General features: G+C 37.3%; 1 protein-coding gene across 1 annotated transcript; it reads left to right on the forward strand.

The window, feature by feature from the left end:
* Positions 1-1,546: 1,546 nt before the first annotated feature.
* On the forward strand, positions 1,547-23,158 carry LOC148846951 (WD-40 repeat-containing protein MSI4-like). The gene is made up of 15 exons (XM_088947977.1): positions 1,547-1,953; positions 2,511-2,574; positions 3,241-3,327; positions 3,519-3,581; positions 3,935-4,000; positions 4,150-4,224; positions 4,369-4,444; positions 5,150-5,366; positions 9,438-9,519; positions 11,648-11,721; positions 11,952-12,063; positions 12,196-12,270; positions 13,832-13,908; positions 22,109-22,208; positions 22,825-23,158. The coding sequence occupies exons 1-15, from the start codon at positions 1,826-1,828 to the stop codon at positions 22,924-22,926; spliced, it is 1,398 nt and encodes a 465-aa protein (XP_088804103.1). The 5' UTR covers positions 1,547-1,825; the 3' UTR covers positions 22,927-23,158.
* The last annotated feature ends 805 nt before the right edge of the window (positions 23,159-23,963 follow it).

Below are 23,963 nucleotides of genomic sequence, written 5' to 3' on the forward strand. Positions count from 1 at the left end.
GCTAAGGTTAGGCACCCAAGGAGGTCGACCACTCTTCCTCAAATAGTACGTTAAGCTTTTGGAGGTCTGCCTAAAGATAACATCAATTATCCCAAAAATCTTACAGGCGAAAATGATGGTGATGTCCCTTAACGTAAGCCCTCCAAGCGTAGGCAAGGCTAAGCCTGTGTCAGACCGTGACAACACGTCATGTGACTTGTGCACGTGCTTCAAGCGTGCAAGTGGAGTAAATGCTGTTAGGAGCTTTGTTCTGACCAGATTCTTCTCTCTCTCTTGCTAACACCAAACTAAACCCCGTTGCGCCCACTCTCTCACCCTCCAATTGACGACGACTAACAACTATCATTGGCAACCAAAGAAAAACCCAATGCATTCCTCTCTTTTCATTTTTTCTTCTCCAAACATTGCATCTTTGCCATGACCTTAACCAATTTGGATGCATTCATATGCACTACATCATTCGTGACAGTTTCATTGAATACTGGCAACAATTAGAGGAGCACATCATTAGAGTTGAACTTCTTGAAGAACAAAAGTCCTTGGGAGAAGAGCAAGCCCATATATACTTGTTGTGAGGAGTTGGTAAGGATACAATAGGTGTTAAAGATGCAGAGCATGGTGTGTTTGTTCCCAGTCACCAAGGAATGCCTGTTTTTTTTGTTCCCAGTCACCGATGATGGCTATTAGTTGTTGCCGGTTAGAGAAGGAGAGAGTGGGAGAGTGAGCGTAAACAGGGTTCGGTTCGGTGTGGCAAGAGAGTGAGAGAAACAAGACTCCTAATAGTGTTCACATTAAATGTCAAACTGACCAAACTGATCCGACCCGACCTGAGTTGATTGTTTTTTTAAACCATTGGTTGGTTTTGGTTTGTATGAAAAAACAAGCCGGCAACTCAGTTCAATTTCGATTTTCATACATATATGGAAACCGAAACCAAACTGAATTGAACTGATCATATATGTTGAAATGTTTAAGTAATTATTAATTAGTCCCTACCCTATATGTTAAAAGTTGATATATTTTATTTGTGTTTGTTTGGACTTTGAAAAAAAAGTTAGTTATTTATGATAAAAACTAAAAAACATAAAACCAATACATATATAATACAAGGGTGCAGTATTTAATTCAGTTTTGTATAACTTTAAATATATATTGACAAAAAATCAGTTTTGCATAAAAAACTAATTGGTTTGAATATATATTTTGATTTTGCATAAAACCAAAAAAAAAACTTAAATATAAATAGATATTTAAAAATAGATATTTTAGTTTAATATATATAAATATAAATCGACTAAACCGTTAAATTGACCATTCATATTTGAGTTGATTTTGCTCCAAGATCGATCGATTTCGGTTTAATCAATAAGTAAACTGATTAGGTCGGATCGGTTGAAAAAAATTTACTCAAACTGACCCAATCGACCCGTGAACACACCTGCAGTTACTACAGTCGCACGTTTGAAGAACGCGCACGAGGCGCAGGACGCGTGAAGCGTCCTCATGCAGCGCGAACGGTACGCCGTGCGCGTATGCACCCTTCCCTGACAGATGTCGGACTCAGAAGCGCAGATTGAACCAGAGTTCGGACCGGAACCGGACGAATCAGGTATTGCCCGGACAGTCTATTGCTCCACTCTTGCCGTCTTGCGTCATTTTTTGCTTGACACCATTTCACCACTCTCCCTTCCCCTTCTTAACACTTTAATACAAACAAACCCCCCACAATTTTTGGTCAGGCTGTGGACCGAAGAGAGAGAAGAAGGAGCGGGAAAAACAAACGAGGAGAGAGAGGAGGGAAGAGCGTAGGAAATCAGTGACGAAAATGAGGGAGAGGGGAAAATCGGGGCAGCCATCGGTGGACGAGAGGTACACCCAATGGAAGTCTCTGGTTCCCGTCCTCTACGACTGGCTCGCCAACCACAACCTCGTCTGGCCTTCTCTCTCATGCCGGTTTGTATTTCTCTCGCCCCATCACTCCGACTCCCTATTTCTAGGGTTTTTCATGTTTCACTTCCAGCTTGTTTAATCATTATAGGGTTTTTAATGCCAATACAATGCTTATTTTTTGGCCGCTTTACTAGCGTGGTATAGAAGCTAATAATCTTTCTCGAGCTTCCAAAATGCATTTTTCTTGTGTTACTATTTTTAGGGGGTTGGGATTTGCATTGTTTCTCTTTTCCTCCTTTTCTCTGGCTGAAGGGAGTTGTTGAATCCATATTCGTTGCTTAAGATCCCACTGATGAGAAATAGGTTTTGGCTGATGCATCTCTCGGAGGGTTTTCTTCAGAATTGCAACCTCGGCTGGGCTTCATGTATTGTGCCATAATTCCAAGGCTTTTGATATTTACTATTGGAAAAGTTTGAAACCTAGGCATCTCATAAGTCTAGATTTATTTTATTTTATTTTTAACGTGGACCTAAGCACTACCACTCCTGTACTCAGCAGGATCACTTTGACATTTATCTTTGGTGTAACAAACAGTTATCTTTTGTTTTTCATCTAATAGGTGGGGTCCACAACTAGAGCAGGCAACTTACAAGAATCGCCAACGTCTCTATCTGTCTGAACAGGCAAGTCATACTGTCATGATCACTGCTTTTGTCTTAATTGCATACAGTTCATTCTTCTTGACTCCGCTGTGTTCTTGCAGCCTTGGATCTGCTTTGGCATGTGTATTATAGAATCACATGGTAGATTATTGGAAACAGAACTATGTTTCATAGTTATTTAAGCTCGTAGTTTTAAGAAAACGTTATGACAATGCTATTTTACTTATATTCCATGGAAAGTTGTTGAAAACAAAGTTGTAGATGGAATATTCAATAGGAGGAATTCTAGCAAGCAACAACATGGCAATGTGCCAGGGTGCATCTCCCGATTTTTGGCATAGCTGAAAGATACACCAGAAGATAACGTTTCCCAACTAGTGTGCTGAAGTTGGATGCTTTATCCCGGCATTGATTGCTAAAACCCTTGTTCAAGAACAATACCTCCTTCATCTTTAACTGTGTGCAGGTTATTTTGTTATACTTATTCGGTTGATCCCTCTGAGTGTTAATTTGATATGATCAAGACTTTCTTTGGTGTTGTTATAAAATGGGTCCACAAGCTTTCTACACCCCTTCCTGTAAAAAGAAAAAGCACAATAAGTTGTAATTTAATGCATGCCTTTTTTTGTCATGCTGGTTTTGGATGCTTCTTTTGATCTATATGCTTTTGGATTAAAAAAATTTCAGACTGATGGTAGTGTTCCAAACACTCTTGTATTGGCAAATTGTGAAGTTGTAAAACCAAGGGTTGCTGCAGCAGAGCACATATCGCAGGTGATGCTTCCATTATGTGGTTTTGATTCTTCTGCCTTAACAGCAAGCTCCACCCACCTACACACAAAAGATCTTTTCTTCTAGACCCTCTCTCCTTTTTCCTTCATTATCAAAGTTTAGCAGGCGTTTTTTTTATTCTTTATAACATCACATAATTATTCTCTTTCTGTCAACCTAATTGCTATTTACAGTTCAATGAGGAGGCACGCTCTCCTTTTGTAAAGAAGTTTAAAACCATTATACATCCTGGAGAGGTATGAATCTCTGTTACATTTTTCCTGTTTTCTGTTCCATTTATTAGGTTTCAACATTATCTACTATTCCACTTCTTAGGGTGCATTCCTTTATGTTGTCCATCTAAGTAAAAACAAAAAGAAAGTTCCTTTCATTTTTCTTTTAGGTCAGACCTGGATTAAAGGATACAGTATACGCATATAGTCTTGTAGGGACTAGGGGATAAGGCTAACTCCTCTTCAATCTACTTTTCTGTGCAAAGGGAGGATATGTTCTTCCATTGCATCTGAAATTTTCATTACAATCTACTGCAAAGTGCCTAGTTTTCTATATCCTTTAATGGATCTGTTCTTTCTATGTTACAACTCTGCAGGTCAACAGAATCAGGGAGCTGCCACAGAACAGTAAAATTGTGGCCACACATACTGACAGTCCTGATGTAAGCACCGCATAATCTTGGCCTCTTGGGTTACATGGATTTCTAAGATTATAGAAAGTGGTCCTTGAATGAACAGATTATCTTGGCACCAACTATTTCCAATTTTACCAAATTAGTGATGCCTAATGTGGTTTGGGTTTGTAAAACAGGTTCTTATTTGGGATGTCGAGGCTCAGCCTAATCGTCATGCTGTACTTGGAGCTGCTGACTCTCGTCCAGATTTGGTCTGTCTGTGCTAAACTCAATACTTAGTTTCTTTGCTTTCCATTTTTTATTTTTATTTCCCACTTTGAGCCCATGCCATCAAGAGGTAGGTCATAGAGTGTCATGCATGCCATTCTACTGAATGACAACCCATTATCTTGCAGATATTAACCGGGCATCAAGATAATGCAGAATTTGCGCTTGCCATGTGTCCAACAGAACCTTTTGTTCTATCTGGAGGTTGGAAATTTTGCCTAATGGTAGTCTTTCTCAATGTGCCTCTGTAACTTCTAGCTGGAGAGATTTGTGCTTTTGCTTATATAAATTATGAAATCGGTATATACTTTTTGACATTGCCTTTGCATGGCATGCAAATGAAATATTCATGATTATTGTTGTTGTTGTTGTTATTATTATTATATAATGTCTTCTCTTTTTCTTTTTTTTTTGTTATAGTATTTGAATACTGCATAGGTAGGTAAAAGGAAGCTTCAGTTAATTGGTGGTATTCATAATGAAATTGAATTGTTTATTGCTTATAGTATTTTATGTGACTGGAATCTGTTACTGTTAGTTACTAGCTTACCCATTATCTTGAGTAGTTTTTTTTTGTTGTTGTTATTCTTGTTCTTATTTACTTTCTGATGGAATTTTGGAATGTATATGCATTGTGACACCTTTTTTTTTATTTGCTTGTATGACTTTTTCTTAAAATACATACTTGAAGTTCCATTTATTTCCTTGTCCTCTATGCTGCACTGCATTAATTGATTATTTTCCTTAGTGCTGTTAGAAATGCATCATTTTTTTCCTTTGATATATTTCCAATCAGGATTATTGTTATGGCAGGGTCATTGTAGTCTAACGAAAATGTTATCATTTACTGATGTACATATCATTCTTTTATTTTTGACATTAACAATAAAAATATAATTGATATGGCAGGAAAAGATAAATCAGTTGTTTTATGGAGTATTCATGATCATATAACTGCTTCAGCGGCAGACACAAAATCACCAGGTTCTGGGAGCTCAAGCATTAAAAGTGCGTCAAAGGCTAGTGGTGCTACTGACAAAGCTACAGACAGTCCTTCTATTGGACCACGTGGTATCTATCAAGGACATGAGGATACTGTTGAAGATGTGCAGTTCTGTCCTTCAAGGTAGTTGCTATGAACCTTGTCAAATGCATTTGTATGGGTGACGGAATAGTGCTTACTATTATACCCAGCCCAGGTCAAGTCAACAAACCTTCTCTGAACTAGATGGGTCCGATGATAGGTGTTCATTATGTAACAAAATGACAGGACAAGATTTGTGTAGCTGGCCCCATGCTGCATTGAGTTGAATTTCTCCTATTTCTCATGATATGGCACTTTACAAGTTCAGTTATCATATCCTTTTTCTTTGTGAAGTAGTATCCTGTTTGATTTCAGGGAATATTGCTTGAAATTCAGGGTTACATGGAAACCCCACCTTTAAAGGGGAACTCACAAGTTGATATATGTTTGTGAGTCAGCTTGTGTTTAACTCTCCAAAATATCTGTCAGACTTAGCTATGATGTGGATCAGGTTGATTTACCATAAATTCTGCTATGTTAACTCTCCAAAATTATGAATCTCTTACTTTAAATGCCTCTATCTAACAGTGGGTCAACTATTTGAACTATCCATAGGACACTATAGTATTTGAATTTTTCCAATTCATGCATAACTTATAATCCATTGTTTATTGGACTTTTGAAATTAGGAAAACAATGAAAAACAACTAGTGTAGCCATGTATCAAATAGGCAAAGGCTTTGAATTTAACTTTAAATTTTTTTTGATTAGTAAAAAATGGTGGTGAAGTGACTTCTCAACTGTAGAAATAATTTTACTATGTAAGTTATTATGCTTATATATTTCTATGAATTTTAAAAATAATGCTGCAAATTATAATTCACGTGACACATGTCCATGAATCCTACTTTGTTTTTGGGTTCACCAAGTCAGACTCTCAGACATGTGTCAGATCCCAACTCCCATGTCTAAGTCCATACAGCACTATTGAAATTATTATTGCATGTGGTATTAACAGCTCTTACCATAGACGGAGATAACTGTATGATGGAACCTTGCAACTTCTTTCATCTTTTCCCTTGTCTGACAAACAATTTTTTATAGTAAAAATAAAATTTTATTAAAAGAAAAAAGTTACAGATTGATTAGGTGTTGAGGCAACACCTAGATACAATGTAGCACCATGAAAAAAAAAGAAGAAATGACGTATCATGACCAGTCTTCCAAATAACAAGCTTACTCCTAACACTTACCAAAATCTGTCCCCAAGATCTTTCCTGACTTGTACAAATTCAGGCAACACCAAAACCCAGTCTAAAACTGATTTACCAACACCCGCCACCAATCTATCCATATTTCAGGATGGATCTTCTTCTTTCTCTCAGACCCTTGACATTCCAAGATAACAATCTCATTTCCAGCTTCTGCTTCACCCACTTCTCCCCTCTCTATTCTTTTTTTGAGAACAGGTAAAGTATAATTGTATTGATCAACTGGTCCTTTGTACAACGAGAAACTGTACAAAAACTGCAACAAAAAGACCTAAAAAAAAGGCCACCCTCAAAAAAGTACAATCTGTTATATCCTCTTTAAAACCTGTGTGTATAGACAACCGGCTCCAAAGAAGCTCTATAGCCCTGTTACTGACCTCAGCTTTCGAGGAGGCTTTCTGATCAAAAGTCCTGCTGTTCCTTTCAGCCTAAACTGCCCATAAAATAGCCAAAAGAATTGAGGACCAGCATAATTTTCCCTTGTTTGTCATTCCAGATATATGCCAAGCCTCCAAGCATGTTCTAACTGAGGCTGGCATACTCAAGCTTACCTTTAAGTTCTTTAGAAAATAGTTCCAAATCATTGTTACAAACTTGCAATGTAGAAACAAATGATTGACTGATTCCATTCCACAGTGCACAGGCTGCATCTCAAGTCATTGCACATAAAACCTTTCTTCAGCAGCATCTCTTTCGTGAGGCATTTCTCTAAAGCTGCCACCCAAACAAAAAAATTGACTTTAGAGGGTGCCACTGCTCCCCAAATGGCCCGACTAGGAAAAGGAACTTGATTTTCTCTGACTAAAAACTGTAGAAGGATTTAACTGAGAACTCTCCTGATTTGTTCCACGTCCACACTCTTGAATCCTGACTTTGCAAATTCAGAGTCTGCTCTTGGAGCAGAGCTAGGAGATTTCCTACTTGCTGAATCTCCCAATCATTAAAGTCCCTTCTGAAAGAGGGGGTCCAGCAACTGTTGTTTCCCCTCTGCACATAAGAATCAGCTACCAGCACCTCTTTGTCAACTGCTTCACTTCTCCCCTCTCTATTCTTGTGTCGACACCCTTCACTCTTCCTCTACGAAACCCTCTTCGCTCCCTTCTCCTTCCTCCCTCACCTCGCCCTCCTTCCCTACAGCTTTATTCCTGTTTTGTTCTTCTCTCCTGCTCCTTTCTAAATGCTCAATTGCCCTTCTAACTACTCTCTCTCCACAAGAATAAAATAAGCCAAGAGATTTTCCCACCTCTATCTGTCGCCACAATTTCTTTTTTCAGATTGCTTCTCCTTCCTTCCTCTTCCTCACCTCTAGCTCTCCTCTCCTCTCCTTATTGACAACTTCCAGCACAGTTGAAGGAGCAAAGGTAGTCGATTCACCTTATTGTTCAAGTAAGCAACTATCTCAAGGGTTCTCAAACCAGAGAGTAGCCTATCCATGCTCTCCCTTGTTTCTACAGGGCCCTGATTAGCTCTACCTTGATCTCCATCTGAACTGTTCTCTGTCTACAGACCCTGATCATCTGATTCTCAGACATTGGGTTTCTCTTGTTCGAAGTGGCGTCTTCCCATTGGGTTACTGCTTCGTCTTTACAGTTTACACTCTGTAGCTCCTTCCAGCTGCTGGCCTTCTTTATGCAGGGTCACCTTCCCCAAATCCTTGGCTTCTCCACCTTCTACTGTTACAATCTTCCTTCTGTCATCAAATTCTGCCACACCTCAAACCTATTCGTCTTTCGAAATGCACACCCCTCTTTTTTTCTATCTTTCTGGGTTCTCAAATCTCAATCCCTTCGATCCCAACCTCAAAGTTTCCAGAATACCTCTTGTAACCTGAAACTTTTTAAACCGGTTCCTTCCTTTAAACCCCCTTCAGTTTCTTAAAGAAGTGGGCCCCACCCCTATTATGCTTATTTTATTTACCTACTATTGCTTGTTTCTTATCTCCCCTTGCCCTTTCATCCGACTTTTGGGCTTCTCCTGCGTTGCAGAACTCTCCTGCCACATGCTCTTCTCTTACGCATCCACCTAAACTTATACCCTCCATGTTACCTTCTTTCATTTTCGAAGCTGCCATCTCCCCCTCTTCTCCCTCCTTATGACTCTTTGACTCTCTGTCTTCCTCCGCCCTCTCCTCTGGCCTGAAGCCAATGGCTTCTGCAGCTCGAGCTCCTACTCCTCCTCCTCCCCCAACACCTTGCCTTCTACCTCCTCTCCCCTCGATCCCTCTTCCCCTGCCCTTAGGAATGTTGAGTCCTCTCCTTCAATTCTAACTCTCAAATTGTAACTTTCTCCTGCAAATTTGAATTTCAGTTTGTTTGGGATCACAGAAACATCTGCTACCTTGATAAAGATTCTTGCCATATCCAGCTTCTCCTAGGATCTATTCTTATCATCGTACTTTAGAAATCTGCCACATCGGTTACCAATTTCTTCAAAGGTTAAGATACTCTACGCATGTAGTAGGATGCCAACCACCCCAACCTACATTGGCCCTTCTTCTACCTTTGGAAACCTCTCCTTCTGCTGGGAACCACCAGCCTCTCTTATATATATATATTCTTTAATCTCTCAGATTCTAATATCCACTCTGCCCCTGCCTACTGTGGAACATGACAAGCAACAAACCTCTATTCAGCTTTGTCACCCCTATTATCCCATTCTAGTATTTCCCATGCTTCAACTTTCTTTATCTCCATTTCACTCCATACAACTCTGCGGACTAGTTTTGCATTCAATACCCTCATTGTTTCCTCCATTTTGCCAACCCCACTGACATCGGGGAATACCTCCATTTCTCTCCCTACCCATTACAAACAATTGCTAGCTTGCTATACTGTGTAATTTTATTCATAATTTTCCTTGTATGATATACATCCTCTAACTTTATTTTCTTAATTATATGAAGTGCACAAGAATTTTGTAGCGTAGGTGATGATTCTTGTCTTATACTATGGGATGCACGAACTGGTACGAGTCCAGCCGTCAAGGTTAGACTTCTTCTATTTGCTTATTTAAAATCATCTTTGGTCTTCTCTGTTGGAGAATGAGATTTACCATGTCTATTATGTCATATTGGATAAGAGGTTGTTACCTAAGCAATAATGTCTTTATTGTCCGAAGGATTGAATATCATTTATCTTGTACAAGGAAATTTAAGCTGTACAAGTGCTGATAAGAAAAAAGCTATTTAAGATGCTGGAGCTTAAGAACAATATTCTGCTACTGAGTTGTCTTGCTCACTTTTAGAGCTTTATATTTCCTACCTCGAGTTTTTTTGGAATCTAGAAGACTATATTTTGTTATCCTGTATTTAGGGATTACTAATTTACTATATAGAACATTTTTTATGCATTGCCCTTTAGTAATTGTTTATCATACATCAATGGTTCTTTATCTGTTGCCCAAACATTTTTGATCAGTAACTGTTAAGATTTTATTAATTGGAAAGAAAATAAGTGTAATTACCAGTAAAGTATAGAGGTAGCTATCCTCAGCTAACTGCCTAAGAGATCAAGTATAATTCCCCCCTTAGGGTACTAAACCCCAAAATATCTGCTCTCTTTCTACCCCCTATTTTGCTAATCCATCTGCCGGGCTGTTTTCAGATCTGTAAACCCATTCAACTTTGATTCCAATTCCTACATCAGAGCTCTGATTTCCTGTAGCTTATGCCTGTACTTCCACAGTTCCACTATCCCTCTTGATTATTTTGCAGCCATCCTGTTACAACTTACAACTCTCTAATCCCCTTCTATGATTGCATTCCTGCAGTTTAGCAGTTTTGATTTTTTGTTTGTTTTAAATTTATTAATTACTTTTTAACCCATGCCACACTGTACACAGCTTGGCCCTTGTTGAATCCCCAAAAAACATAGCCTGTATGGTTTGTTATTCCTGATAACTCCTCCCGCACTAGAAACTCCTGGACTGCCTATTTTGCATCCATCAAAATTGAGTTTGAGGTTTGGTGGAGGTGGACTCCATTCAGCACTTACAGTAGGTCTGCTCAGAGATGGTTCTGCCATTGTTTTCCAGTTTCTTGTGATGCCATTATTTGTAAATGGTGCAAAGAGGCCCTTGTATTCACTCAATGTGCCACACTCGCAGAAAAATATTTATCACATGCTCATCCCCTTGCCTTATCTTCTAAAAATCTTACATTCCTTTCTTCCCAATCACACCACAGTTCTGTATCTCTTTTTCATCTCCACAATATTTTTCTTCTCTTTTTTGTCCATTATTAATTATTTATTCTTGGCTTACTAGTCTTTTCCCATCTTTTATCGTAACTTGCCTTGCCCCACTTGGTGCCCTAACATCACCCTGGTCAGATCAATTCATGAGGTGAGTAAGAGTTGGATGAAGCCAAATCTAGCTTGATTTGGCCAGTCTAAGCTCAACCCTTGTTGAACTTGAGCTTTCTCTCTCTCTCTCTCTCTAGTGTTCTTAAAGTTACTTAAGAGGTTCAATTGAAAAATATTCCAATTGACATTTCTGCATTTCTTATGCTGTCAATGTAACATCTGGTTGAAAACTTTGAGTCATGAATGTTTCATTTTAAGTGTCACAGTAGTTGAGAAACATTTCAATGGAAATAATTTGGTTTCAGTTTTTTTTTTATCAATATAATTTGGTTTCAGTTTAATATTCCCTTTGGTTGAGAAGCATTTCAATGGAAATAATTTGGTTTCAGTTTTTTTTTTTTGATCAATATAATTTGGTTTCAGTTTAATATTCCTTTTTTTTGATAACTGAACAGGTTTTATGTGTTTCATAGATTATTTCCTTGTATTCTACTATACATTTAATCTACTGTAAATGGTGTTTGTGTTACATACTTCAAATTAGTGCCTAGTTAATTGTTGATAAGAAAACACTATTCCACAGGTTGTCTGGATTTCTTCTGTATAACTGCAGTAAGAATGCAAACAATTTGTTTAACAGTAATATTGGTATTACTATGGTGCTGATTGTCTATTTATTTATTTGTTTTTGAATGGGATCAACCCATTTATACATCTGTTCTGTTGGCTACATTCATGCTTTCCTTCTTATTTTTCCCCTTAGGCAGGGTTTTATATTAATGTTCTGTTGGTTGTTTATCTTGGTGGTCAGGTTGAGAAAGCTCATAATGCTGATTTGCACTGTGTTGATTGGAATCCTCATGATGAAAACCTTATTCTAACTGGGTATGCACACAATCTGGGTTTTGTACTGGTTATCCTGTTGATGCCAATCATATTTTGTCAATTGCTATTTTTGGTTGATCTGTATTCATATGCTTGTTGTTCAGTTTGATGTCCTGTTGTTGATCATGTTTCACATTATGTGTCATCTTGGACTTTAAATTACCATAGATATGGAGATTCTGAAGCTCTTTTTTGTAACTTTTTTCCTATTGCTGCTCTAATCTTTTCAGGTCGGCTGATAATTCCGTTCGCATGTTTGACCGGCGAAACCTGACTTCTGGTGGTGTTGGATCGCCTATCTATAAATTTGAAGGTCACAAAGCTGCTGTTCTTTGTGTGCAGGTATGGGACAATATTTTTGGTTAAGCCTTTTATTCTGACATTTCCTTGTTGCTTTTGATTTTAAGGTTATCATATTTGTAGGGCTAGTTGGAGTTTTCTGTTTCCTGAACATGCTTTTCATTCATGCCCCAGTGGTCTCCGGACAAGTCATCTGTCTTTGGCAGCTCTGCAGAGGATGGTTTCTTAAACATTTGGGATTATGAGAAGGTATGGTTATTCCATTAGTTTCTGTTCCCTTAATAACTGACTTCTTAGTTATTGGTAAAATCATTTTACTAACCTATTGGAATTTTATCTACAAACAATAGCATTTTAGGCATCTTTAGAAGAAGAAAAATTGCATCATGTGAACCTTGGGTCCAAGATTTTCCAGTTTGGTTACTAAACAGCATGACTGATTGTTTATTTTGACCGTTTTAACAGGTCTTTCTTGCAATTCAATGATTTTATTATATAAAAAACTAATATAAGAAATTTTAATTTTTTATATAATAAAACCAGTGAATAGCAAGAAAAGCCTGTTAGAAGTGGAGAGAAAAACAAATATCAGAAATTGATCGATGCAACAATTAGCTGATGAGAGCATCTGAGATTCATTATGATGACTGCCTTATAAATAATTTAAGCATTATCCGTATGAGTAGGTATGTCAGATGAAGGCTGCATGTTATCATTAGCAGTGTTTCCTCATTTTTCTATGCTATTGGTTTTATAGCTTCTTCTGTTTCCTTACTATACTTTTTTCTCTTCTTTTCCCGTTTACATAATTGACTCAACCTCTCTGCCATTTCTTCAATGCATTTTCTTATGGTTTTTGTCAGTGTTTTAAAAACTGACCTAGAGGCCGAACCGTTTTTACTTCCGGGTCGTGGGCCACTGGCAACCGGTGGGGTCGAACGTTTCAGACCGTGCCACATCAGCATACATATATATATATATATATATATATATATATACATGTGTATATATGTATATATATATGTGCAAATGCATATTTTATCAATAAATAATGTATAATTATGTTTTATATATTATATATGTATTATTTTATATTTAATATATGCTTTTTAATTCAGTTTTTAATTTTTTTTATTTATAAAAAATATTAAAAATTGCAATTTGAGGCCAAAAAAGTTTGCGTGTGTGTGCTTTTTTTTACGAAAATAGCGGGGCAAGGTGCCTATGGTTCCTTGGGATGCATAGGTCTCAATAAGTTAGCCAAAATAAAAAAATCACCTCAATCAGACCTCGGAGTGCAAAGTTATGGTCTCTCGAAGTTTGCATACATAGTATGCAATCCGCGACAGGGTCGACTGGGTCAACAGTCCAATCGTCTGGGTCGGACTTTTTTTGACAAAGTCAACGGTTTTTGGCATTTCTCTGGGTTTTACTTGAACTGGACTCGGAATCTTGACCAGGTGGCGGTTCAAGTGGTTCAACCGGCCGGGTCAACAGTAGGTTGAAAACACTGGTTTTTGGAATTTCTTCTGGTTTTTCAGTCTCTCGTATTTTCTTTTGTTTTGCTTTAGAGTTTAGAGAATTAGAGCAACCATGGAGTCAAGGAGCTTATGTATTCCAAGTCAATAGATTGATACTATTGACATTGATTGGTAAAATCCTCAACTTGTCCTTGCTGATCTAGAAGGGAAAATCTTTGTGCCTGGTTGGGATCTGTGTCATATCTGACTGATATTTTACTTTTTTCATATGTTTCCTCATAGTGTAATTACAATTGTGTTTTAAAGGTCTATTGAATGCCATGTTTCAGGTTGGTAAGAAGGACCGTGTTGGAGCAAGAATGCCAAATTCTCCACCAGGCTTATTTTTCCAACATGCAGGACACAGGTTTGAGCTTTGAAAACCTACTTTTGATACATCTGCTTGTGGTTTATTAACAAGGGTTGGTGTTTAACTAATACATGATTAGAAGTTATTTATTTATTTATTTGTCTGTATGAGATAGTTTTGAGCCCCGACATCATGAACAGTTGGCCTGTTTAGTGTATTTGAGCTTGAAATTATCTGGATTAGTGACTGATAAAACATCTGAGTTGGTGTTCTCTAGTTGAAATATTCGAGGTTTTCTATATTTCTTTCTTCTTGTTTTCCTTAAAAAAGAAAATGTTTGCATGGTTTTGTTGACCAATCCTGAACTCATGTTTGAAATAATTGGGTTAATGAAAAAAAAAATCAAACACAAATGCACAATGGTGAAGAATAGCTGATCATGCTGATTTTTTATTCAGCACCTTATGCTTGATGCCTTTTTTTCTTTCTAATTTTGTCTGATTTTTTCATGTTTTTGATGAGTAACAGCAAATGTTTTTTAATTAGAAAAAAGGTATAAGTACACCAAGAAGGGATAGCTCAAAAAAGGAGGCTAGTCTTGGCTAACCACAAAAAAAAAGCTTAACCAAAATGGCCCCAATACAAATGATCCCTTGAAACCCCTTGTTTTGCTAATTCATCAGCAAGTCCATTGGCTGCCCTTGGAATCCAAATTACTAATGCCTGCAGGTTCTCTATCAAAAGTTTCAGCTATCTGAAATATATCTATAACTCCAAGCCACTTTTTGATCACCTTTCAACCATGCTATGACTGTTCTTGAGTTTCTTCCACTTCCACCTTCAAATTCGAGGCTTTTAGCCTCCTTAGACTTGTGAATGCTGCCCAAGTCTCTGCCTGGGTCGAATTTCTTACTCCCAAAGGACCTGAGAAGAGTTCTAAGATATTGCCATCTTTATCCCTGATTGCTCCTCCTATGCCTGACAAGCCAGAATTGCCCGGGCTACACCCATCAAAGTTTTAGGTATCCTGTAGGTGGAGGAGCCCAACTTGCCACAGGTTTTACTGTCCAAGTTGCAGAGCTAGCAACATGCTTTTAGTTTCTAAGGATATCGTTTGTTCTGAAATCTGAGAAGATATCCAAAGGTTTAACCCAGTGCACTACTTTAATAGAGATGTTGTCATTCAGTTCTTCAATAGATCCTTTTTTCCTCCTTGAAAAGGCAATTATTCCTTTCTTTCCACACACCCCACAAGATTGCTACCCTTGTACACCTTGACGATAGCTTTCTCCTTTTCTTTGGTGGGGAGAAAAATGAGTTGAGGAATAAACTTTTCAGATCCGAAGGTGGGCCCTACCTGTTCCCAAACAAGGAGAGAAAGAAGTTCCAGATCGAAAACACAAAACTGCATGTGATTAGTAGATGATAAGAGTTCTCACCAATTTCTTTACACAGAAGACAAACATAAGGCAAGAGCATCCACCAAGGTTTCCCTTTTTTTGTAAATTCTCTATTGCATTAATTTTATCACGGTATACCTCCCAACAAAAAGATATAATTTTGGATGGAGTTGGGTCTTTCCAAATAGCATTTACAGCGTGAATTATAGAGGAAAGGGGTCGCTAGAAGGCTCATGGAGGAAGGAGTTGCAAGAAAAGGATCTGAATATCATTGGAGTCCAAAGCCCCTCATCAGGTTTGCTTGGATCTAGGTGGGTTTATTCTAGGATGTTAAATAAAATAATGACATCTGACGTTTCACAATCCGTTAATCCCTTCTGAAACCCATGTCCCAATGCAGCCCATTTGTTGGAAACAGAAACACAATGGGATACCAAGCAATCTTTGTTGGAGACAGTATTATATAATGAGGGAAATAAGATCATGAAGGATGCTCCCCCTATCAAAGGTCTTTCCAGAAAGAAGTTTTACACCTTGAATGTACATCATACCTGAAAAATGACAAAAAAGGAAAGAGATAGCTGGAATTGCTTTCCAAGGTGAAGACAGAGAAGCTCTAGCATGAAGCCCAACATCCCATCCATTAGAAAGTTGTCTGTGAATACTTTTGATAACCTGGTGCCATAGCTTGTCTAAATCAATGGGGAATCTCTAAAGCCATTTTTTTTATCAGCAGTCTCCAAAGCAATTTACCCTGAAAGGCAGTATTCCTTGAAGTTGCTTGTCTTATTCCTAAACCCCGTTCCTCCTTACAGTTGCACACTGTTTTTCAATTAATCAAATGATCCTATTTTCCTTCTCCTGGTTCCTAAGTCTCCACTTGGGAAGAGTTCAAATACAAACATGCTGGTCGATGCAAATAAAAGTTGGTTTAATTTTGCATTGATAAATTTTACTTTCTTGCCAAATGATTTTTAGTTGTGATGGGTGCAAACACATTCCCAAGACTGAAATCTACCTTTTTTTTTTACTTTAACCAACTTTTAAGTGTAAAGTCTGCATCCATCTTGATGCAAACATTTGTTTTTGGGCATAGTTTGGAAAGAGTACAAATGCAAATATGCACAATGCAAATACATACAAAATATAAGGTTTTGTACTCTACATATTTGCATTTGTATTCCTTCCAAACCGAGCCTTGATAGTATCTTTTGGATGCAAACTTTGCTCTCACTTTGAATAGAAACATGCCTTGAAATTTGTCAAGCTGTCATTTTCAGTACATAAATACACTCTTACCAAATACATGTGAAACTGAACCAGATGAAATATATGCACTAAAACGACATTTGCAATCTTGTGAAGCGGAGCCCAAAGAAAGTCTCATTATTTTCTCAATTCTTTTCACTATTGCAACAGGAGTTTTAAACAGTTAAAGATAATGAACTGGGAGATTGCTAAAAGTGGATTTTGTGGGTATAATCTGACCACCAAGGGAAATGTAGTTCTTCTTCCATGCCACTAGCCTTTTGGTAAACCTGTCAATGACTAGATTCCAAAAGCTAAAGCACTTAGGATATCCCTCTAGTGGAAGTCCCGGATATTTCAGAGGCTACTGAGGAATTGCACACCCTAAAATTTCTGCATATCTCCTTGAAATGTTCTCATCTAAGTTTAAACCCACCAAACAATTCTTCTCTTAATTTATTTTCAAATTAGCCATCCTTTCAAAACACTTCACAAAAAAGTTCAGCGTTTCTTGCATCCTCTTCTCCCTATCCTGGCAAAAAAATAGGTCATCATTGACAATAGTAAGTGTGAGGCCACCGGTTGTTCCCTACCAGCCTTTCAACAACCCTAACCAATCTTCTTTCTGGATTAAGTGGGTAATGACAAATTAAAATGGTAAACAGGAATAGAGATAAAAGGTCTCCTTGCCTTGGACCTCTCCTAGCTGGGAAAAAGTCCTTGACTACTTTGTTGACCAAGATGGAATAGTGACAAAATTGGGTACAACCCGTTCCTCCACTTGTCACCAAATTCACAATTCATCGAGGCCAAGTCCAGGAAAGGCCAAACAGCGTAGTCATAGGCTTTCTCTAGGTCAAGTTTGCAAACCCAAAACTTACACCCTCTTCTCATTTCCTCCACATTTTGATTGGCTATCAGGATTTGGTCCGTGATTTGCCTACTTAAGATGAAGGTCCCTTGGTTTCGAGAGATTAGGAGTGGTTACACTTTATTCAGTCTCAAGGAAAGAACTTTGCTGATGATTTTGTGAAGGCTTCCTAGTGATTTAAAAGTGAAAGGCACACAAAAAGCGATAGGTTCCAAATGTGCCTGAGGCGCAAGGCGCAAGGCGAGATGCACGCCTTTTTAAAAAAATGCGCAAAATATTAAAAAAAGAATTATAAAATATGCAATCAACAATGATTCAATTGGTTAATTAGGAAATTATGCAATAAGTACAGAATTAAGAAATCAACATTAAATAATTAAAGGAGGCTAGACTACAAAAAAATAACAAAACAGTTTAACACATTCAAATTCAATGATTCAATAAAAAATAAAAAATATAAATATAAAAGAATTAAAGAATATGACATATGAGCACAACCTATACAACATTAAATAATAAGCATTAATGAAGTTAACACTTACAAGACATTTACCTCTTGGTATCGGTATTGGTATCCTCTCCATGGCTCACACTATCACACTCACACGTAACAAAATCAATATAAAAATTAACCATTTATTGTAATAACCAAGTAATTAGATTTGAAAAATATTTCAAAAAACAAGCTATATATTAAGTATTTAAATATGCAATATTAATTTTCTAATATAAACAAAGGTTCTTTCATCAATCATCATTTACAAAGCACAACCTATACAAAAAGCAAGTTTACTGCCTATACAAAATCTAAAAATCATATATTCTCATATGGCCATTGACTCCATTCATCCATTCTTGATTCTTCTTTCCTCAAGATTCCAGCATTCAATCTTCCTCATCATTTTCCACTTCTTCATTTGGAAATTCCATATCATCTTCATACTCATCAGATTTGTAATCATTGATATTCTCTTCTTCTGTTTCTTCTTCTATGTCAAATTCATTTTTGTCTTCCAAATGAAGTTAGGAATTTGATGTGCTAGGTCTTCTGGAATTGGTTGCCTTGGGCCACTTGGCTCGTAACTATGAAGTTGAGCTTGAGCCTCTAGATCTTGTATATCTTAATGGTTCTTCAACTTTAGAAGCACGAGCAACATCTCCCCATGTCAATGAATCACCATCATCAAACACCAAATCATCTTTAGCCCCATCCATCTCTCCCAATAACCACTTATTAGTCTCATCAATATGTTTTAGAGATGGGATCGGTGTAACTGCGTGAATTAGAACTCTCTTTCAGCATCTGGTTGAACTTAATAAACATCAAATCATTTAATCGCTTTTGATCCAAGCGATCCTCTTTTTAGTATGAATCTGTGAATTCATAAAATGACATTGAATTACTAAAAAACTTTGAAATTTAAATGTAAAATATAAATATAAGATAAATTATTACACAAGTAAATTTATTAAAGGCATACATGCTCAAACACACTCCAGTTTTGCTCGCAACCAGATGCACTGTATGTTAAGACAAGAATTTTGATAGCAATTTTTTGTAGATTTGGAGCTGAAGCACCAAATGCTGTCTCCACCAATCAGGTGAAAAATATAAATATTAACTAAATGAGCAAATTGATTAAATAAAAATAGCAATTATTAAAATAACTAAACACAAAAAAATTCTGAGATCTTTTCCCTTTTGCCATCAAATGCCTTCTGAATTGATTCCTTTCTTCTATCAACAGCCTCATAGATGTAACCCATAGCCGGCTTGTTTTCATGATCTACCAAGCGTAAGACACGAACAAGAGGGCTGCACACCTTAAGAATATATACAATGTTATTCCAAAATGAAGACATCATTGTTGTCTCTGCAACCCTTATACCCTTGGCTTCTTTTGCCCACTTGCTATCACTCCACTCAATATAATTGAACATCTCCCTCATGTTCATCTTTTGCTTAAAAGTGCTTTGTAATGTAAGATAGGAAGTAGCAAAGCGGGTTTTGGTCGGCCTAATCAATTCCCTTTGACTTGTAAACTTTCTCATTAAGTTCAATAGGCCTTGATGGTTGTATATGTATCCTGTTAGTGCTATAGCCTTCTCAACAGTCCTCTTGACAATAAGTAACTTGCCAATGTCTTCTAGAATGAGATCCATACAATGGGCAACACATGGTTTCCAAGACAATAAAAACTAAGTAAAAGTTGTAAAGAAAACAAACAAGTTAGAAAATTTACCTACAAAAACATAGTTTGAAGCATTATCGGTAATCACTTGAATGACATTCTTTTCACCAATCCTCTCAATCATCTTCTCAAGTAAATTAAACAATATCTCAGCAGTTTTTATTATCACCCAATGCATCAGTGCTTTCTATGAACATCGGCCCAACATGGCTATGGACCAAAATATTGATTAGGGTTCTATCATTTCTTTGGTCAATCCATCAGACATTAGAGAACACTTGCACCTTTCCCATGCCTCCTTATGATGCTGCAATAATGTCTTCGTGTAATCAACCTACTTTTTAATTAAAGGAACCCTCGCTTCATAATAGCTTGGGATCTTTAGTCCAGGCTCAAATTGCCCAATTGCTTCCATCATAGCTTCAAAGCTTTTCAAGCGAATGGTATTTAAGGGAGTACCTGCTTGATATAACCATTTAACAATATGTATACAAACTTGATCCCTCCCTTCTTTATTATATGTTTCACTGATGGTGGTTTGTTTCATTATTTTTTGTTCCCTTCTCGTCTCTACAACTTGTTTTGGACTAGGTGTTGTAAAAAACTTATGCATAGACACTTTTTGTCTTTTAATGGGTGGCTTAGAACTTGATCCGGTGGATGTAAAAGGCCTAGGACGTGAATTATAACTACCACCAACACCACAAACTTATACATCTTCTTCAATTTCAATTATATTCTCATGATCATCAAATTCAGGGATCCTATCCCTTTTTTCCATCATCATGTTCTCTTTTACCGTTCTTTTCTTTTGCATATATGCCAAAATTTCTTCCCAGACTTTTTTAGGCACTTGGTACATCATTTTGCCTTATAGATTCTTCCATTAGTCACTTTTCCACAGAACCTGCAAGTAACTGAGTTTGTATTATTAGGGTCTTGTAGAGAGCAATACTTCCATGCTGGATCTCTCATACTAATTTCATGAGAAGTATTGCCCTCATCCATATCTAGTTGTACAAAAAAAGAGGAAAACTAAATTGATATTTAATAATCAATCAAACTAAAAGTATAGAATGAAACAAAAACAAATCAACTTACATAGCTAACCAAGGAAATAAAAATCAGCAATCCCTAATGCTTAATTTCTTTCTTTCATTTTTATTGAAGGTTCACTACTTCAATCTGTATTCTGTAACTAGAAGTTCAGAAAATATGCAACAAAAGTGCAAAACTGAACTGAACTGAAACAGAAGTTCAGACATATTTGAAAGTCCATTTGAAGGTACTCCATAGTCCATTCACTTCTGGGACAGATTTGGGAGCCCTGTTTTCGTGTAAAAAATGAATGGAAAAAAAGAGAAGAAGAAGAACAGGAAGAAGAAGAAGAAAGTAGGGGAATAAAGAAATAAAGAAAAAAACTGAAAAAAAAAGAATGGGGTGGAGCCCTGTTTTACTGTTTTTATATGAAGACATTGTGCGACAGTGGGGCGGAGCCCCTGTTCCTGTTTTAGTGTAAAACAGTTCCAGCGTAAGAAGAAGGGGGCGAAGCCCATGTTTTAGTGTAAAAAAGTGCAAGGGGGCGGAGCCCCTGTTTTAGTGTAAAGCAGTTCGAACGTAAGAAGAAGAAGGGGGCGGGCGGAACCCCTGTTTTCAGTGTAAAAAGTGAAGAGATATTTGGAAAAAAGAGATTGGGCAGAGCCCTTGTTTTTTTGTGAAGAAGAAGAAGAAGAAGAAGAAAAATAAATATTTGGAAAAAAAAGATTGGGCGGAGCCCCTGTTTTTCTGTGCCAAACTGGTGAAGGCCTGAAGACTGTAGTTGTCGTTCGACTGAGACGACTGAGACTGAGAGATGACCTCCTGATGATCGAACTTTGAAGGTGGCCTGAACTTTGATGATCCAAGAAGAATCTGGGGCTGAGGGGCTCTGAACTTGCCATTCGAGACTTAGACTGAGATTGGGAGAGTGAGAATCTGAGACGATTTGGGTGAAAGCATTGCATGGCAAGTTTTTGCCCTCTCGATATGGGTCGTGTATTCTCTCTTTCAAATTTGCCTACCATATCCCAATATTTTGGTACATAAAAAAGGGAATAAATAATTTATATACAATTATAATAATGTATAAAATTAAATAAAAAAAACAATGGACAACCTAAATAGGCGCTTGCCTGGACTGCCTGGCGCTTGGCTTGAGGTGCATGCCTTAGGTGTAGAGGCGAGCGCTTTGTAAAGTCTGGCTGCCTTGACCCATGCGAGGCGCCTACTCTGGAATGCGCCTCACCTTGTGCCTCAGGCACACATTTTAAATCATTGAGGCTTCCTATAAGGCTGATGGGCCTGAAGTCCTGAGGTCTAGACTTTATATGACCATTGAAAAGCTTCACATGTCATGGTCCTTTGTAACTACTTTTTCTTTACTAGTGCTGATTTTCTGTTCATGTTATGTTGGAGATCTTGGCTTCTTCTGTTGCTCTCTCTCTCTCTCTCACTCTCCAATAAGCTATCATGTAATAACTAATTGCTTCCTTTATGTGTATATGCAGGGATAAAGTTGTTGATTTTCATTGGAATGCATCTGATCCGTGGACAATAGTTAGTGTATCTGATGATTGTGAAAGTACTGGTGGAGGTGGGACACTACAGGTAAGAGATGTATTCTTTTTTCCATAATTTGTCCTTTTCCATATGGAAATGGTCTGTCCCAAATTTGCAACCTTTAAGCATGGATGCAAATATTTCTGGTCAATGTATTGTTTTTGGACTTGTTTTGTGATGAGTTAGAGAAGTGAATTCATATAGGTTCAAAGTGCAGATTATAATTTATATATTAAATGCTTTACTCATTTATTCATGAATGGAATTGGGAAAGTACATGCCTTAATTAGAAACACAGGAAGTAAACTTCGCAAGTCTTCTACTCTTCTGTCATCCCTCGTCTAAAATGGCTGTTACCCAATGTTGTGGCCGCTTTCAGGCTCAAACCTACATTCTCACGCTTGCCAGCCCAAGCTTTTACAATTGCACCAATTAATGGCCCTTGCTATCACGATATCGTCTGACTTCTCAAAATAGGTAGTTCTGACACTTTGTTCATGGTCTTGCCAAAAGTACTCATCCCGACTTCCTGTTTGACAGTTGGACCCAAAATTTGAAATCAAATTTTAAAGCTTTCTGATTTATGTTCTGTTTTAAATTGCTATTGCTTAAGTCGTTTGTTCTTTCCAGCCTTTCCTTGCTGATTTAAAGATGTTTAATGCAGATATGGCGGATGAGTGATCTGATTTACAGGCCAGAAGAAGAGGTCTTGGCTGAGCTCGAGAAGTTCAAATCACACATACTCAGTTGTTCATCAAAATCTTGAGATGGTTGCTAAAAAACCTTGGGGCTGCAACGCATTAACATTGTTGGTCAATGGGGAAGGCACCGTCTTTATGGGAACTCCTTGATTTTCCTTCCTAATAGAGATAATGGAAATGCTCTAGTACTTTAGGTGTATTTTGGTAACTGTTGTCTCTTAGGTACAACGAGTTCGGTTATCGATCAGTATTTCGATTTGGTTTACCATCTATAATTATTACATGATCTTTGTTCTATTCTAAGATTGCATTATACTCCCTTTAGAGTTTATAGTTTAGACTAGTACATGGATTTGCAGTCTGGCTCTCGGTTTCTGATAAATGCTTTACAGTTGTCCGTAGGACATGCTTGTAAGTTGTAGTTTTTTGTTTGGATTGCATTCTTGATTGCAGATTAAGGGAGAAGTTTACCTGATGACATGTCATTATCCAACTCGACTAAACTCAAGAAAGCCTTATCCCAACTATAGGTATACTCTGGATATGTGAATTTTGGGTATACTCTGGATAGGTAAACTCAAGAAAGCCTTACCAGATGAAATGTCATTGTCCAACTCGCCATTCCTCTGTCATAACTTAGGTATACTTTGGATATGTGAATTTTGGGCATGGACAGTAAGAAAACTTTGAATCTTGATTTCAAGATTTCCATCTCAATAACCCTCCCATTTTTTGGATAATTTAATTTTCATTCCTTTTTACTATTAGATATATTTTATAATATTTTTAATCCTATTTTGTATCAAGATTTCCTGATTTTAAAGCAGTTATCCATATATTTAATGTTGTATTCAAGGTTTTATTTGGTAGAGAGCAAAAAGTGAATGCAATGTTTTTTTTTTCAAATAAATGATTCAAACCTGGTTCGGTTTTGCACTTATACATTTAGTGTCTTGTTTGGTTGTGGTGGCTGCAAAGGCAAATCTCAGGGTTGGAGCTTGGAACCGGACTACTTTACATTGATTTACCAACTTTGAGTGCAAAAAACAGTTAAACAATAAATTTATTTTCATTCAGTATAAAAATTTATTCTTACCAAATT

Source organism: Nelumbo lutea, chromosome 6 (genome assembly GCF_056320005.1).
Source record: "Nelumbo lutea isolate HS-2025 chromosome 6, American lotus-T2T, whole genome shotgun sequence".
NCBI lineage: Eukaryota > Viridiplantae > Streptophyta > Magnoliopsida > Proteales > Nelumbonaceae > Nelumbo > Nelumbo lutea.

Excerpts from the sequence above, each read along its gene's own strand:
- LOC148846951 (XM_088947977.1), top strand. The coding sequence starts at position 1,826 with ATGAGGGAGAGGGGAAAATCGGGGCAGCCATCGGTGGACGAGAGGTAC. Across the intron at positions 3,582-3,934 it reads CCATTATACATCCTGGAGAG|GTCAACAGAATCAGGGAGCT; the intron begins GTATGAATCTCT and ends ACAACTCTGCAG. Across the intron at positions 22,209-22,824 it reads GTGGAGGTGGGACACTACAG|ATATGGCGGATGAGTGATCT; the intron begins GTAAGAGATGTA and ends TGTTTAATGCAG.